This window comes from Tamandua tetradactyla, chromosome 5 (genome assembly GCF_023851605.1).
Source record: "Tamandua tetradactyla isolate mTamTet1 chromosome 5, mTamTet1.pri, whole genome shotgun sequence".
Lineage (NCBI taxonomy): Eukaryota > Metazoa > Chordata > Mammalia > Pilosa > Myrmecophagidae > Tamandua > Tamandua tetradactyla.
Genome location: NC_135331.1, coordinates 6,817,127 through 6,831,375, shown reverse-complemented (window position 1 = coordinate 6,831,375; position 14,249 = coordinate 6,817,127). Strand labels below are relative to the sequence as shown.

At 46.9% G+C, this 14,249-nt stretch overlaps 1 protein-coding gene across 2 annotated transcripts in view; it reads left to right on the top strand.

Moving 5' to 3' along the window:
• Window positions 1–14,249, top strand: part of TMEM132B (transmembrane protein 132B) — a 403,264-nt gene that overhangs the window by 192,717 nt on the left and 196,298 nt on the right. For both annotated transcript variants that reach the window (XM_077159552.1, XM_077159553.1), the window contains exon 3: window positions 6,161–6,307. In XM_077159552.1, coding sequence (XP_077015667.1) covers window positions 6,161–6,307 — 147 coding nt within the window. The remainder of the gene's footprint in view (window positions 1–6,160; window positions 6,308–14,249) is intronic.

The following is a 14,249-nucleotide window of genomic DNA, read 5'->3' as shown; positions in this document are numbered from 1 at the left end:
ATCTGGTGACAGAATGTGTCAAGGCTGGGAGGTTTGCCTTTCTAGACAGCGTAGCCTTGGAAAGCCTCATTGAGAAGGTGACATTTGCCCAAAGTCCCTAACTTGCGGTTAGGGAGCGAGTTCCTGGGGTGTTGGGAGGACAGTAGCCCAGGCAGAGGGACCAGCAAGTGCAGAGGCTGAGAGGTAGTAAGGAACATTTTGGGAACCACGAGGAAGCCAGTGTTCTACCCCCCACCAACACGATGTTTTCACATGCTTAAAATGTGCATTTGTTTTTTGAGGTTTGCTGTTCAAACCTACATGAATGTCATGGGGAGTTTTTCTTTAATCCCAGATTAATTGTCCATTTAAACGAATCCACTGAAAATGGGCACCAACATTTTTGATTGGGATTTTTTTTCTCTCCTGAAAAATGAAATAAAGATTATGACAAATAAGTTCATTTTAGCTTATATTAGGTTCAATAATTGCCACTCTGTGCCACTTAAGAACAAAAATGCATTGCATGCTATAATTTGTTGTTACTTTTCCTACAATTTTATACAGCCTCACAGTACTGCATCTTAATGTGTCACATTTGACATTGCCAGTGGGATCACAAAAGGATCAATTTACCAAAAATATTTGAGGGCTTCCCAGTTTTCTCAAGAGTTTCCCTATACTTTGCTATTCAGATTGCTCTCTTCTGAAGCACCTCTCACCCTTGTTCATTTTTTCTTCTTTGCTTGTTAACTGTCAACAAATATCCATTGAGGGATGATTGGTAGACCCCAGCTGTATTCTCCTTGTCATTTGCTTTGCTGGCTTTAGGCAATCCTCCAATGTCACAGGGTTTGCGATTGTACTTTGCAGTGGATTTGCATTGCATTAGCATTGTGCTGGCAGCTGTCAATCAGCAGTGGCCCACCAACCAAGATGGTGGAGGTGTTGGAGTGGTGGGTGGGAAAAAGGTTGCTGTGTTCCCCAAGGGGCGTGTGACAGTGGGGTCCAGTACCTTGAGTGGTCAGTTCGTCCATGAATATTTTCTTATTCTGTAATTTATCTTTCTCTATGTAATCCCATAATTTCAAGGATTCATATAAATATTTGTATAATAAAACCCTATGAAATATAAATATGTTGAGTTGTATAATGTGTATTCTAGAAAGTGGTGAGCCCATTAATTTTTTTCACGTTTTAGACATTGTAGTTTTAATCACCAAGCCTAAAAATATTTCTCTAAAACAAACCTAATGAATATTCAAGACATGGATTTTCTGGGCTTAAATTGTTCTAATAAAAAAACCTAAAATTAGAAAAGAGTTGGACTGGAATTTAGGAACAATTTTAGGATTTGTGTTTAAGAGAGAGAAAAAATTTTGGTAATTTGATTCAAATCTTGTCTTTTTGACACCCAACATTCATTTCTTATATTTTTAACTTGAATTTCCATTTAGGAGTCACTGCTTTCTAACTCCTCTCAGGTGGTTCTGGTGAGATAAACTTCACCCTAGTGCACAAATGGTTGTTGACTGGCTTAACTAACCAGCTTTACCCTTACCCCCACCCACCAAGCTGCAGTTATTGGTCCAAGGTTGAATACTTAATCTATTTTAAACCTGTGAACCTTGGCCCTAGGATATCTGTTATTGGTGGTGGTGGTAGGACTCTTGCTTTTCCTTTGTGGATAAGGATGTGAGAGCTGGAGCTGCTGCAGCCAGTCTGTTGTTACAAGAGAAGAGACTGTTGGAGGACAATGCTCACACTTGGAAGAGCTGAACAGGGTCAGGTGCCTGAGGGAACTAGGTTCATCATTTGAGCCTGACCCACTTGTGGACATTTAAGCAGACATATACCAGAAGTATATTATTTTTACTCAGGTGCAACCACCACAGAATTTCTGAGAAGTTGTCAGGTGTAAGTTGATGTTATTTGGACTCAAAGGGTTGAAGTTGGATGTTCTTTATAGCAGACTTTATGAAAGAAATGGATTAACTGCAGCAAATGGAGACATTGCCTTTCCTTGGGTTGGGAGAGGAACTTTTTGCCAAGGAACAAGGATCTGAATCATAAATCTTATCTGGAGGGGATGGGCTTGGGATTCTGGCTGAAGACTTAGAGCCTTTCCAGATGGAAAAAGGAGCTGTGGACCCTGAGTGGGTAACTTCCAGGAAGTCTATGGTAGTTCGTTTTCAGAAAAATAATAATAGCTAATGCTGGGCCAGTCTTTGTCCCAGGCATTCTTCTAAACACTTTATATATATTGAGTCATTTAACCTTCACAATAACAACACTGTAGGTAGATACTATTATCATCCGCATTTTGTAGACTGGGATACTGAGTCATAGAAGTGAGAAGTTCAGTGGCTTACCCGGGGTCTCACAGTGAGTCAGTAGTGTAGCTGGAATTGACACCAGCAATCTTGTTCCCGTACCTGCTCTCAGCACAATCTCTACCACCTCTTGATCTTCATTTGCAGGTGCACCCAGCCCTCCTGGGAAGGGCACACCATGCTCTTGATCTATGACCCAAACCATTGGAGACACCCCTGGTTGACACTGAGCCATGTTCCTCTGTGCATTTCCAAGTGCCTCACGCACAGCCCCTGACATGCAAAAAAAAATCTCCTTAAATGTTGTGGGGTTGCATGAATAATATGTGATAGAAAAGTGTTTCACAGCATTGATGCTTTCACAGATCTAATCGCTTACTTCCTCCTCCATTCTCCACCTAAGACAGACAGTGAAAGACCTGACTTAACCCACCAACTAAAAAAACCCTGCAGATAATTGACTATGTAGTTGAAAAGGGGCTGCTCTGTATACAGGACAGAAAAATTCAGATGCACATACTCAGAGCCAGATTCCTTGTCTCCAGCTGGGTGGTGGATGCCCCAGGCGGGGAAGGAGCTGGGGGCAGGGGTAGTGAGGTGGAGATGGTGTGGTCTGTGGTTCTGTCTCTCTGTCCCTGCTGGCTGGGGGCTGGCCAGGCGCCCAGATGCCTTTCCCATTGTCTATTGCAGCTGGTATGTCCTCTTTCCCTGGCTCAGTGGGAGGGACTTGTGTCTTGGTCTGCCTGCTAGCTCCTTTCCGTCATGGACAAGTCCAAAGCTTCAGGTCACTCTTGTGTCCCTCAGAGCCACAATGGGGACTCGACACCTCAAAAGATGGTGGAAGCTGGAGGGAAAAGCCCCTCTGTGTGTCCAAGGTGACCTTGAGACCTCCCTCTGAATGTGGTGGAAGCCAGTGGCTCTCACCTGGCACCTGGCACAAACATGGTGGCTGCTCACTTTGTTTTGAACTTGTAATTGAAATATAATGTACATACACTAAAGTATATATACAACCTGTAGAAAAATGAGCAGACATGAGCACAGCCTTGTGGGTTCTCGCAGCCCACCACGAAATCAACAGCCAGAGTTGCAGACCACTGCCAGTGCCCCCGAAGCCGCCCCAGACCCCTTCCACTTCCCAGCCTCTCCCAAGGATAGCCATGCTGCCGACATCATCCATTTAGATCAGTTTGCCTGTTTCAGACTCTTTTTGAGTGGAATTATAGAGTGTGGCTTTTTTCTTGTCTGGATTCTTTTTCTTTGTGTTCCTTTTGCAGGTGCCACATGCTGCTGGTGAGAGACTGTTCTTTCATATTTTTGCTCCATAGTACCCCACTTGGCAACTTCACCATGCCCTATTCTGTTGCTGATGAGCATTGGGATGTTTCCATTTGGGACTCACATGACAAGTTGGCCAAGAAGTTTCTTGTACATATCTTTTTATTTTTTATATTAATTTTAAATTAAAAACAAATATGCCAAGAAAGAAACACAAACATTCTTAACATATGGCCATTCTGTTCTACATATATAATCAGTAATTCACAATATCATCACATAGTTGGATATTCATAATCATGATCATTTCTTAGAACATTTGCATCAATTCAGAAAAAGAAATAAGAAGAAAACAGAAAAAATTCATACATACCATGCCCTTTACCCCTCCCTTTCATTCATCACTAGCATTTCAATCTAAGTTTATTTTAACATTTGTTCCCTCAATTATTTATTTTTATTCCATGTGTTTTACTCGTCTGTTGACAAGGTAGATAAAAGGACCATCAGACACAAGGTTTTCACAATCACGCAGTCATATCATGAAAGCTATATCATTATACAATCATCTTCAATAAACATGGCTACTAGAACACAGCTCTACATTTTCAGGCAGTTCCCTCCAGCCTCTCCATTGCATCTTTACTAACAAGGTGATACCTATTTAATGTGTAAGAATGACCTCCAGGATAACCTCTCGACTCTCTTCCCCCTTTTGGTCGAGAAGATTTTCTCAATCCCTTGATGCTGAGTCTCAGCTCATTGTAGGATTTCTGTTCCACATTTCCAGGAAGGTCCACACCCCTGGGAGTCATGTACCACATAGACAGGGGGAGGGCAGTGAGTTTGCTTGTTGTGTTGGCTGGAGAGAGAGGCCACATCTGAGCAATAAAAGAGGTTCTCTTGGGAGTGACTCTTAGGCCGAATTTTAAGTAGGCTTGATCTGTCTTTTGTGGGATTAATCTTGTACGTGTCTTTTGGTGAATGTGCATGCAGTTCTGCTTAGTTTATACCTAGCAGTGGAAGTGCTGTATTATAGGGATACAGGCATTCAGGTTTAGTAGATACTGCCAAATACGGTTCTAGAGGGACTGCACTAAATTACAGCCAAGCCAGCCACGTATATGAGTTCCAGTTACCCCACATCTCTGTCAGCACTTGCTGTTGTCCATCTTTTCACTTTAGCGAGTCTGGTGGGTAAGCATTTGTTGAATTTTTCAGTATGGGGTGCTGAATGAATAAGTCAGGTTGATGCTTATTAGGCAGTACAGGAGATTTTCTAGAGTGGATTGCTCATAATAATAATGAGAATGATTAAAAAAAACATCCAGAGAGTGCATGTGTCACATTGTGGCTTCAGCCCTTGTGGAGATGGTTAGCGGTTTATTTGTGGCTTTCATGCTGACAGTTACTCTCCATAGCAGGTGTCATTATTGCGGGGTTTGGGGGCCTCTTGGGGAGGGGCAGGCCCTGGGATGTCGGCTGAAGCCAGCCACAAGGGACGAGGGCAGGAGGGGGGCTGGTTTCTGGAGACTTCCCTCTTGGCTGAAAACCCACCACCTAGAGGTCTTGGGATCCCTTTGTGTTCGAAGTTGCCAGTGCAGTAGCATCACTTTGTCAGGTCTGACTTTGCTCCAGGCCTGTGAAGCTCCAGAGCAAAGGAGGCCTGTGCTGCAGGAAGACATTAGGGCCGTGTGGAATTGATGAATAGATTTCTCTGAGGGAATCTGCTTCCAAGTTCTTGGTGGTGGTGGTGGGATGCTTGTCTTCATGCACCTCTCTTTGCTGACCCTCCTCCAACTCCTTCACATGTTCTTTAGCTGCATGGGGCATTCCCTTTTGTCAGACTCATGGAAAGGGCTCCCACAGCTTCCCCCGGCTCCTTGGTGCCCACGGCCCAGCCAGCCGACCCTGCGCACTGGCCACTCCCTGAATCCACGGCTCCCCTTTGGGGGAGAAATTGCAGACAGCGAACTGTGGCCTCCCTCGGGCTTTCCCTGCTGGCTGCAGCCCCTGTTTACATGGAACTGCTCTCAAGGGACCAAGTTCTGCCCGTGTGACCCAGGCGGCCCCTGACCCCACGCCCTGCATGCTTTTCTCCTGTGGACGGGGTGGGGGGGCTCCCGGGGTGGGGCTCCCATCACCTCCCCTCACCTCCCCTCACCATGCGCTTGGCCGGCCCGGCTCCCGCCTGGCCCTGGAGGCTGCATCCCAGGTGCCATCAGCCCCAGGACCACCCAGGGCCTCTTCTATCCCCACCTAGGACCCGGGCTGGGCCATTCAATCCAGGCTTGCCACGCGCACCTGCCCATTGCACCATGCCCGGCTCTCCAGAGCATCAGGTGACCTGGTCCCGGGACACCAAGGAAACAGGAAATTCATGTGTTGTTAGCAACCTCCAGGCTCCTGCCTCAGGGCTGAATGCAGCGCTGTTTGCTGCCGGCCTCTCTGTCTGTTCTGGGGGAGAGGGGCGATGTGGTGGGTTTCCCTACGGGATCACCTTGAGCACCATGTTTTACTACCTGTTCAGAACTAAAATAGTATTTTATATTCTTTTTCCCACACAACAGAATTAAGGCCGCTGCCGTTGTGAAGATAACAGCAGTTAGAGTTATCGATGAAGAGCAGTGGGCAGTCCAGGAGGATGTAGATAATGGCATCCAGCAGACAAGCGCTGCCCTTACCTGTGTGGGCCATCGCCTTGACCTGCAGGGCAGGTAAGTGCCAAGACCCCCAGGTGCCTCGTTAGCGGCGGGGCTGGGGCAGCTACATGGGCTGACATCACAGTGCTGTGTGTGTAAATAAAGTGGCTCCTCTGTTAGCTGGGAAATGGGTGCTTTGTAGCTCATCGGTGTAGCTCAGTCATGCTGCTTCTGGATGTTTCCATCACAGGTCTTTTCCTCTACATGGGGCTTTTACTCCTTTCACTCTTTATACCTGGGTGGCCTAATTAGGTTGGCAGTCTCAAAAATTAGCTGAGGTCACATTTGTCACTGCATGGGGTTTGATAACAGTATTTTTAAGTTTTTATTATCATTGTTTGCAGGAGTTGAAGACTGAAATGGGGAAAATAGAAATGATTTCAGTGGCAAGGGGAAAATACTTTTTACGAGGATGGCTATTGCTATTGGGTAATTGTCCTTTAGTGGTTAATTGCCTTAACTTTGCAGGTCACACACCTGGGCACTGGCACAAACCTATACTGACTGACTTCTCAGAACTTTGGAAGGTTAAGCCAGGCGCACTTGGTATTGGGGCAGGCTGCCTGGGTACTCCAGCTTAGACACCAGCCCTCAGCTTTATGGGGCTGGGAACACTGGAGCAGCAGAGGTCATGGCTAGTTTTCTTCTGTCAGGTCACTCAGCAGGTAGAAAGAACTCTCTTCCATGTTGAAACAGTTGCCTAGTCTCTGCCTCCACTCTCTTTTCCTTCCCTATGGGGCTACGTAAGTGCACTGGCCAGGATACTGACATGCACCCTCCTGCTTTAAAACCATCATTGGTCCAGACTTCACCCAGGATGAGGTCTGAAATGCTCAGCATCCATACAAGCCCCTGCTACTTAACACCTGTCATGGTCCCCACCCATTCTCTTTTCCTTCTTCCCAAGTCTGTAGCTTCTTTGAGGTCCACAGCGTTAGGCTCAGAGGATACACTCTGGAAGAGTTGGTTGAATGAATGAATGAGAGCGTGGGTGGGAGCGTGAGGAATGGAGTGATTAGGTAGGGCTTGTCTGTTCCAGTGGGGTTGTCTCATGAGTGCTGCCTGTTCTTGGGGGGTCCCGCAGACCTCAGCTGGAACTCTGTTCTGCCTGCTTTTGAAGATGACTTTCAAAGCAAGAGAAGTGACTCAAGTTGAGTGGTCAAAAGGCTTCCATTAGAAAATAATTGATCTAGTGGTCTGTGTGACTCTTACTCAAAATTCAACATTCTGGTCATTGTCCTTTACATCCAGTGACAGAGCTTTTCTGCACCTTGCTTGACTGATGGTTTTCCTGGACATTATATCTGCCTGCTGAGCACTACCAAATCCTGAGTTGTTAATATGTGGAGAGAGCCCAGGATTGTTAGATTCACTCAGGTGCTTTCAATCGCCAGTAATAGAGTACCCACCTCTGGTAGTTAGATTCAGTTGTCAACTTGGCCAGGTGAAGATGCCTAGTTATATTGCTGTGGACATGAGCCAATGGCATGTGAACCTCATCTGTTCCTGATTTACATCTGCAGTCAACTAGGAGGCGTGCCTGCTGCAATGAATGATGTTTGAGTTAACTGGCTGGTGCTTAAATGAGAGAGCTCAATGTAGCACAGCCCAAGCAGCTCAGCATACCCCATCTCGCCACTTGCAGCTCAACTTAGGCCTTTGGAGATGCAGAAAGGAATCACCCTGGGGAAAGATGTTGGAACCCAGGGGCCTGGAGAGAAGGCCAGCAGAGATTGCTTTGTGCCTTCCTACATAAGAAAGAACCTCAGTTGAAAGTTAGCTGCCTTTTCTCTGAAGAGCTATACATTAACTAAGTAAATCCTCTTTTATTGAAAGCCAGTCCATCTCCGGTGTGTTGCATTCCAGCAGCTAGCAAACTAGAACACCACCTAAAAGTGACTGCAAGGCTAGATTTTATTATCTCATATAATAAGAAATCTAAAGGTAGGTGGTTCCATGGTTGGCTAATCCAGCTGTACAATTTTACTATCCAGGTGTTTTCTGTCTTTCTGTGCTATGATACCCAGTGTGCTGGCTGTCATCCTCCAGTTTGCTTCCTCATGGTCACAAGATGGCTGCAGCTCTTCCAGGCATCACAAAATCACCCAGCTAGAGCTAAAGGCTGGAAGGGAGGGGCTTCTCTTCATGCATCTCTCTCTCTCTCTCTGTTTTCATTATTTAGTGAATACTTTATTAGTTTCTGTAATCAAACCCATGGAGATAAGACCTTACATATTTAATATAGTACATTACCCCTGAACAAATGGAAAACAATTAAGTTCAACATTTCTAGACCAATATGGCTGTTAATTTCTGTACAATGCCAACTCAACATAGTACAACTTTTTCCAAAATTCAGAGCACAGCTGAAGTTTCCAAAAATTCAAATTAAATACATATATATGTATATATACATATATTTATATAAATAGACCAGTAGCAGTGTGTTGTGCATCAATAGCAGCAACAGCTTTTCCAGGTTCTGCAGTCATCTGAACAAAATTATAGAGACACCTAGCACACTCCATTAAAAAAAAAAAGTAAAAAAACCTCAAAATCCCAGAAAACAGCAAGTTCTATTATTGTTATGGTACCTGGCACGATTAGCTTCTTTTATTAGCTTCTCAATCATCATCTGGAAAGAAAAAAATTCTAGAATAACATCTTTAAAAACAGGTCTGATGTAGCACCGTCACTACTACATATCATAAAGCAGGTACAAGATATTTTACATTCACAGAGATGATACAGTATTGTCCTACATCTGTATACTAGATGATATAATTAAAAAGGCATTATTTGAGACTTGATTCTACTTTTCCAGCAGAGGGCCCAAAGATTGGTGTGGCACAGCACTGGTGAAGAATTGTACCTGCTTAGAAATTAGTGGCACAGTTGTGAGGACATTGCTCTTCATGAACATCAGCTAAAAACGTTTTTGAAAAAAAAAAATTGATTCATACAAAGATGAGAGAGTAGAGCAAGCAGGACTCAACCAAACTAGTATTCTGCCAAATCTGATTTTTAGAAGAGGTAGTTTAAGTGTGCAAGGAGGGGTGAGAGGCCCGCCTGCTGCAAGGGGCCTGCTTGCTACATTTCCCCCTTTGATGCTCACCCCAGTGTAGAGAAAGGGGTTATAGTATTACCTCTATTTCATCCTTTTCTTGGTGCAGGTGTTGGTATGTCCTGATTTGAGCTGCGTGTGGGAAACAAGGTAGCCATGCAGGGTTTAGGCCCCTGCAAAGTTGGGGGAGGGGTGAGGGTCTGTGCCCCACCCCTGTTGGCCCCAAGTTTTCTCCTGATTGCCCCTTTGTGACTGTGCCTGTCTTAGGTTGTTCCTTCCCTGAGGAATCTTACCCGTCTTTAGTTAACTAGGCATCCTCCAGGGCCAAGCAGGGTGATGTGAGGTATGCAAGTGAGGGAGGGGCAGTGTCCCCTGAGAGGGTCCAATCTGTCTCCTTGACAGCCTATGCCCCCTGGCTTCCACGCCCAGCACCTGCCTTGGGATTTCCTTACCTTATGGTGGGGCCCCGGCTCTGGTCCCATATTTTGGGGAACCCAGGTTATTTCTTCAGTGAGGGCCCAGCTCAAAGCTTTGGGGAAGTGACAAATTATATGGCACCAGCTCCCAGGAGGCCTCCACCTCAGCACAGCCAAGTGCTCCCTGCTGGTCTCGTATGCACAGCACTACCAGGAGGATTGCACCGGGAAAGGTGTTGGATTCGGTGGGGCGTAAAACTGTACATGTGTTGAGGGCCAAGTGGACTTGGGAACTGTTCCCCTTTTGGGGGGTTATAGTGATAGCCTTGCCACCCTAGAGTAGTGAAAACAACACTACTGAGCCTGGTGAGGTGGGATTATAGCATACCTGGGTGACCTTCCTTTAGGGTGCATGCAGAACAGTGCAGGTCTGAGAACTGCTCTGGCATGGATACTGGTTATAGTTTTCACCTTTTTCCCAACAAAGGTGGTCTTGAGGCATGCCTGGCATGTGTCATTCCCCTTGGAAGGGCTGATGGCCACGCCGAGCAGAAACAGAGGAGTGAGGCGCGTGGTGCTGGCTGTGGGGAGTGCCACCATATGAACGTACAATTAGCCTCAGGGAAGGAATGGAGGCACACACCCTGGGCAGCGGCTAGGAAGGGGGAAGTTACCTGGGTAAGAGGGATCCCACCAAAGTAGAGTAAAATTGGTTTTTGGGCAGAACTCTGGGCGCCCTATTTCCAGGAGGGCTGAAACTGCTAAACGAAAGACAAACGTGGAGAGCAAGAAAAGCCATTTAGTCCACAGACTCGGCAGGCTGGGATGTCCATACATCAACTCCTTAATCTTCAGCCGTCTTAGATTAGTCAGATTCTTGGGTAACTGAGGCAGGGCTCGGAGGTCTCCTCAGGCTTTGCTGTGCATTGACTAGCTGTTTCTGGTGAGCTAGAGCAGGGTAACGATGGTCATTTAGGCCTCAGTTGTGGGCTGGTCAGCTGATCTCGGCTGCGATGGAGAAGGGCACAGTGGCTTCTGGAGAATGATGTGCATCAGGTGTTGGGTCGTCTGCGGTGGCCCTCTTGACCCGAGAGTGGTGAATTCATGGGATGAGCTCCGTGACTCTGGCAGCTGTTGGGGTTACAGTCCGAAGGGCAGAACCAGAATCCTGGTTCCAGAAACTGTCCCGGATCTGTCGCCACTCCGATGGTGATGGGCACCCCACCTAGGGAGGTCAGGAATCTAAAAGACAGGAAAAAGTCCTGTTGCCAGCACTGGATTCTGTCAGGTCTCTGGTCTGGGCGACACTGTCACCATGGGCAAGGGAGGTGAAAATATCACCAGCCTCTTGATCCCGGACGAGCCCCCAGAAATGTTGCACGAAACCAGGGACAAGGCTGCAAGCCTCTAGGAATGTTACGTAGAAACAGAACCAACTGGAGCCAAGGCTCTGAAGTTTCAGAAAGTAGGTTTTTATTCGTCTGTGGTTATAGGGCTCAGTTGAGTAGCCTCTGAAAGTCTGAGCCCATGCATCTCTTTTTACAAGGGAAGAAAACTTCCCAACAGTACCCCAGGAAATCTTCCCTTTAGATCTCATTGGTAGGCAGAAGGTTCCAGGTCCTTGCCCAAGAGGCAAGGGAATCTGGGAAAGTGAGTAACTAGCATTATTTTCAAGCTCTGAAGTGGGAGCTGGTTTCTGCTTCCAGGGAAGAAGGATAGGGGAATGGCTGCTGGGTGGTCAGCTAGCAGTCTGTAAAACACTCCTTTGAGGGTTACAGTTTGATTCTCTGTTTTGTACAGGGTCTCTGTGTGTTTGTGTCCTCAGTGAAAGATATTCTCTTGGTTGTTGTGGCTGTTAGCAGGTGGGCTTTGTCCAGTTGACACCATGATGTACTATACTAATAAAATCTAAGCAAAAAAAAGAGAGATTTCTCTCCTGTAAATGGGAAGGTTCAGGAGTAGTCTGGGACCAGAAATGTCTAGATATAGATGATAAGACATAACTGTAAACTTGTAACTTATTAAATTCCCTTAGTCTCCTGTCTCCTTGTCTTTCCCCTGGGTTCTCTTTTTCTCAGACTGGCTCTGTCCTCCTGGTGGTAAAGTAGCTGCCTGCTGCTCCCAGCATCCATCCCGCTGACCTAGCCACTTCATGAATAAAGCTTCTGTTCCCCTGTTGGTGCAGCAGAAGTCCTGGGGCTGGTCCTCACTGGCTCTGTCTGGGGCAGCTTGAATCACGTGTCTACCCAGAACCAATCTCCAGAGCCAACCCTGAATGTAGAGAATAGATTGGCCCCTCTTGAATGACTTGGACTTAGAGAGAGGCAGAGGGGTTCTGGGAAGAAGGGATGTTCAGAGGGAGTGTGACAATGGTTATCACTTTTGGTTTTGTGAGACTCAGCTTTGGATTATCTTCCAAAGAGCTCATGAAAGGTTCCATGAGAAGAGAAGCAAAGTCAAGTTCAGAATTAGGAGATATTTCCCCACCCCAGGGTCCTCCTGCCTTCTCCTTCTCTTCTTTACACACAGCATTTGACCTGTCCTGGACTTTAAGAACTGAAAGAATTGCTGCTTCCACATGATAATTTATGCTTATCTAATGTCCCTCTAACATCCATTTCATAATCTAAATAAATAATTGATTTTTTTATGATTTTGCAATGAATTGTGATAGCTAATGAGGTGTGAAATACAGGCTCACGGTCCGGTCTGCCAGCTAACAAAGTGAATAGAGGACTGTATTCCTGATGAAGCATCCCGCAGAAGCTGTCATCTCTGCATGGTGACAAGCTCGGGTGGAATACTAGAATGTAACATACAAACCGCCTGAAACACTGTGATAAGAATTAGAAATGGATCTAGCCCTCCTCTTCCCCCTTCTCCGCCGACACTCCCGCCGCCATCTAGCCCTCCTCTTCCTCTTTCTCCGCTGGCGCTCCCGCTGCCATCTACCCTTCTCTTCCTCTTTCTCCGCCGGCGGCACTCCCACCGCCATCTTGCCCTTCTCTTTCCCCTTCTGCTCCAGTGGCGCTCCATCCACCATCTTATCCTTCCCTTCTCCTCCTACTCCAGCGGCTCTCCAACCACCACTGTGCCCTCTTCTGCCTTCACCGGCTCCTCCGCCACCGTCCTCGACAGCCTTGCCATCCTCACCTTTCCTCCTCCAGAACAGCTACTAGGGGAGTAGAAACGATACAGAACAGCTCCCGGAGCCACGACAGAGATCAAAAAGACAGCGTACCCCATCCTGGAATGGCTGACTGGCTGGGAGAACCCGCTCTGGTGAGATCACCGAGGGGCGCGGGCTTCCCTGGGCGGGGCGGCAAGTGGCCGGAGTCCCGCCCCTCCTCCTTCCCAGGCCAGCTGGCAGAATTGGGCAGGCGGTCCCCTCAAGCTGCGGCGGCTGGCGCCCCCACCACGCGCGGCCCCCCCGGACCAGCTGAGAGAATTGGATCGGAAATCCCCAGGCCGCGGAGAACGGTGACCGGGGGGGGTCCCTTCCAAACACATGACTCCCCGGTCCGGCTGGGAATGGTGCACTCTCCGGGGCCGCGGTGACTGGCGCCCTCCCGCCACACTTGGCGCCCCGGGCCGACTAGGAAATTCGGACAGGCGCTCTCCCGGGCTGCGGCGGCCGGCGACCCTCCCCGCGTTCGGAACCCCGGACCGGCTGGCACTCTTCCAAGCCGCTTCGGATGGCGAACCTCCCCCACGGCGAGAGTTTTCCAAAGTTAAAGGACCCACAGCACCTTTTACTGGTGGGACTCGCAGACGAACGTGTGCCATGAGCGCCAGCTACTGGGGAGGATAAGAAAAACAGAACCCAGAGATTTCACAGAAAAATTTTTCAACCTGTTGGGTCGAACACCCAGGGAAATCTGACTAAATGCCCAGACGCCAGCAGAAGATAATGGATCACGCTCAGAAAATTGAAAATATGGCCCAGTCAAAGAAACAAACCAATAGTTCAAATGAGATACAGGAGCTTAGACAACTAATGCTGAATATACGAACAGAAATGGAAAACCTCTTCAAAAACGAAATCGATAAATTGAGGGAGGACATGAAGAATACATGGGCTGAACAAAAAGAAGAAATAGAAAAACTGAAAAAACAAATCACAAAACTTATGGAAGTGAAGGATAAAGTAGAAAAGATGGAAAAAACAATGGATACCTACAATGGTAGATCTAAAGAGACAGAAGATAGAATTAGTGATTTGGAGGATGGCACATCTGAATTCCAAAAAGAAACAGAAACTATCGGGAAAAAAATGGAAAAATTTGAACAGGGTATCAGGGAACTCAAGGACAATATGAACCGCACAAATATACGTGTTGTGTGTGTCCCAGAAGTGGAAGAGAAGGGAAAAGGAGGAGAAAAACTAATGGAAGAAATTATCACTGAAAATTTCCCAACTGTTATGAAAGACCTAAAATTACAGATCCAAGAAGTGCAGCGCACCCCAAAGAGATTA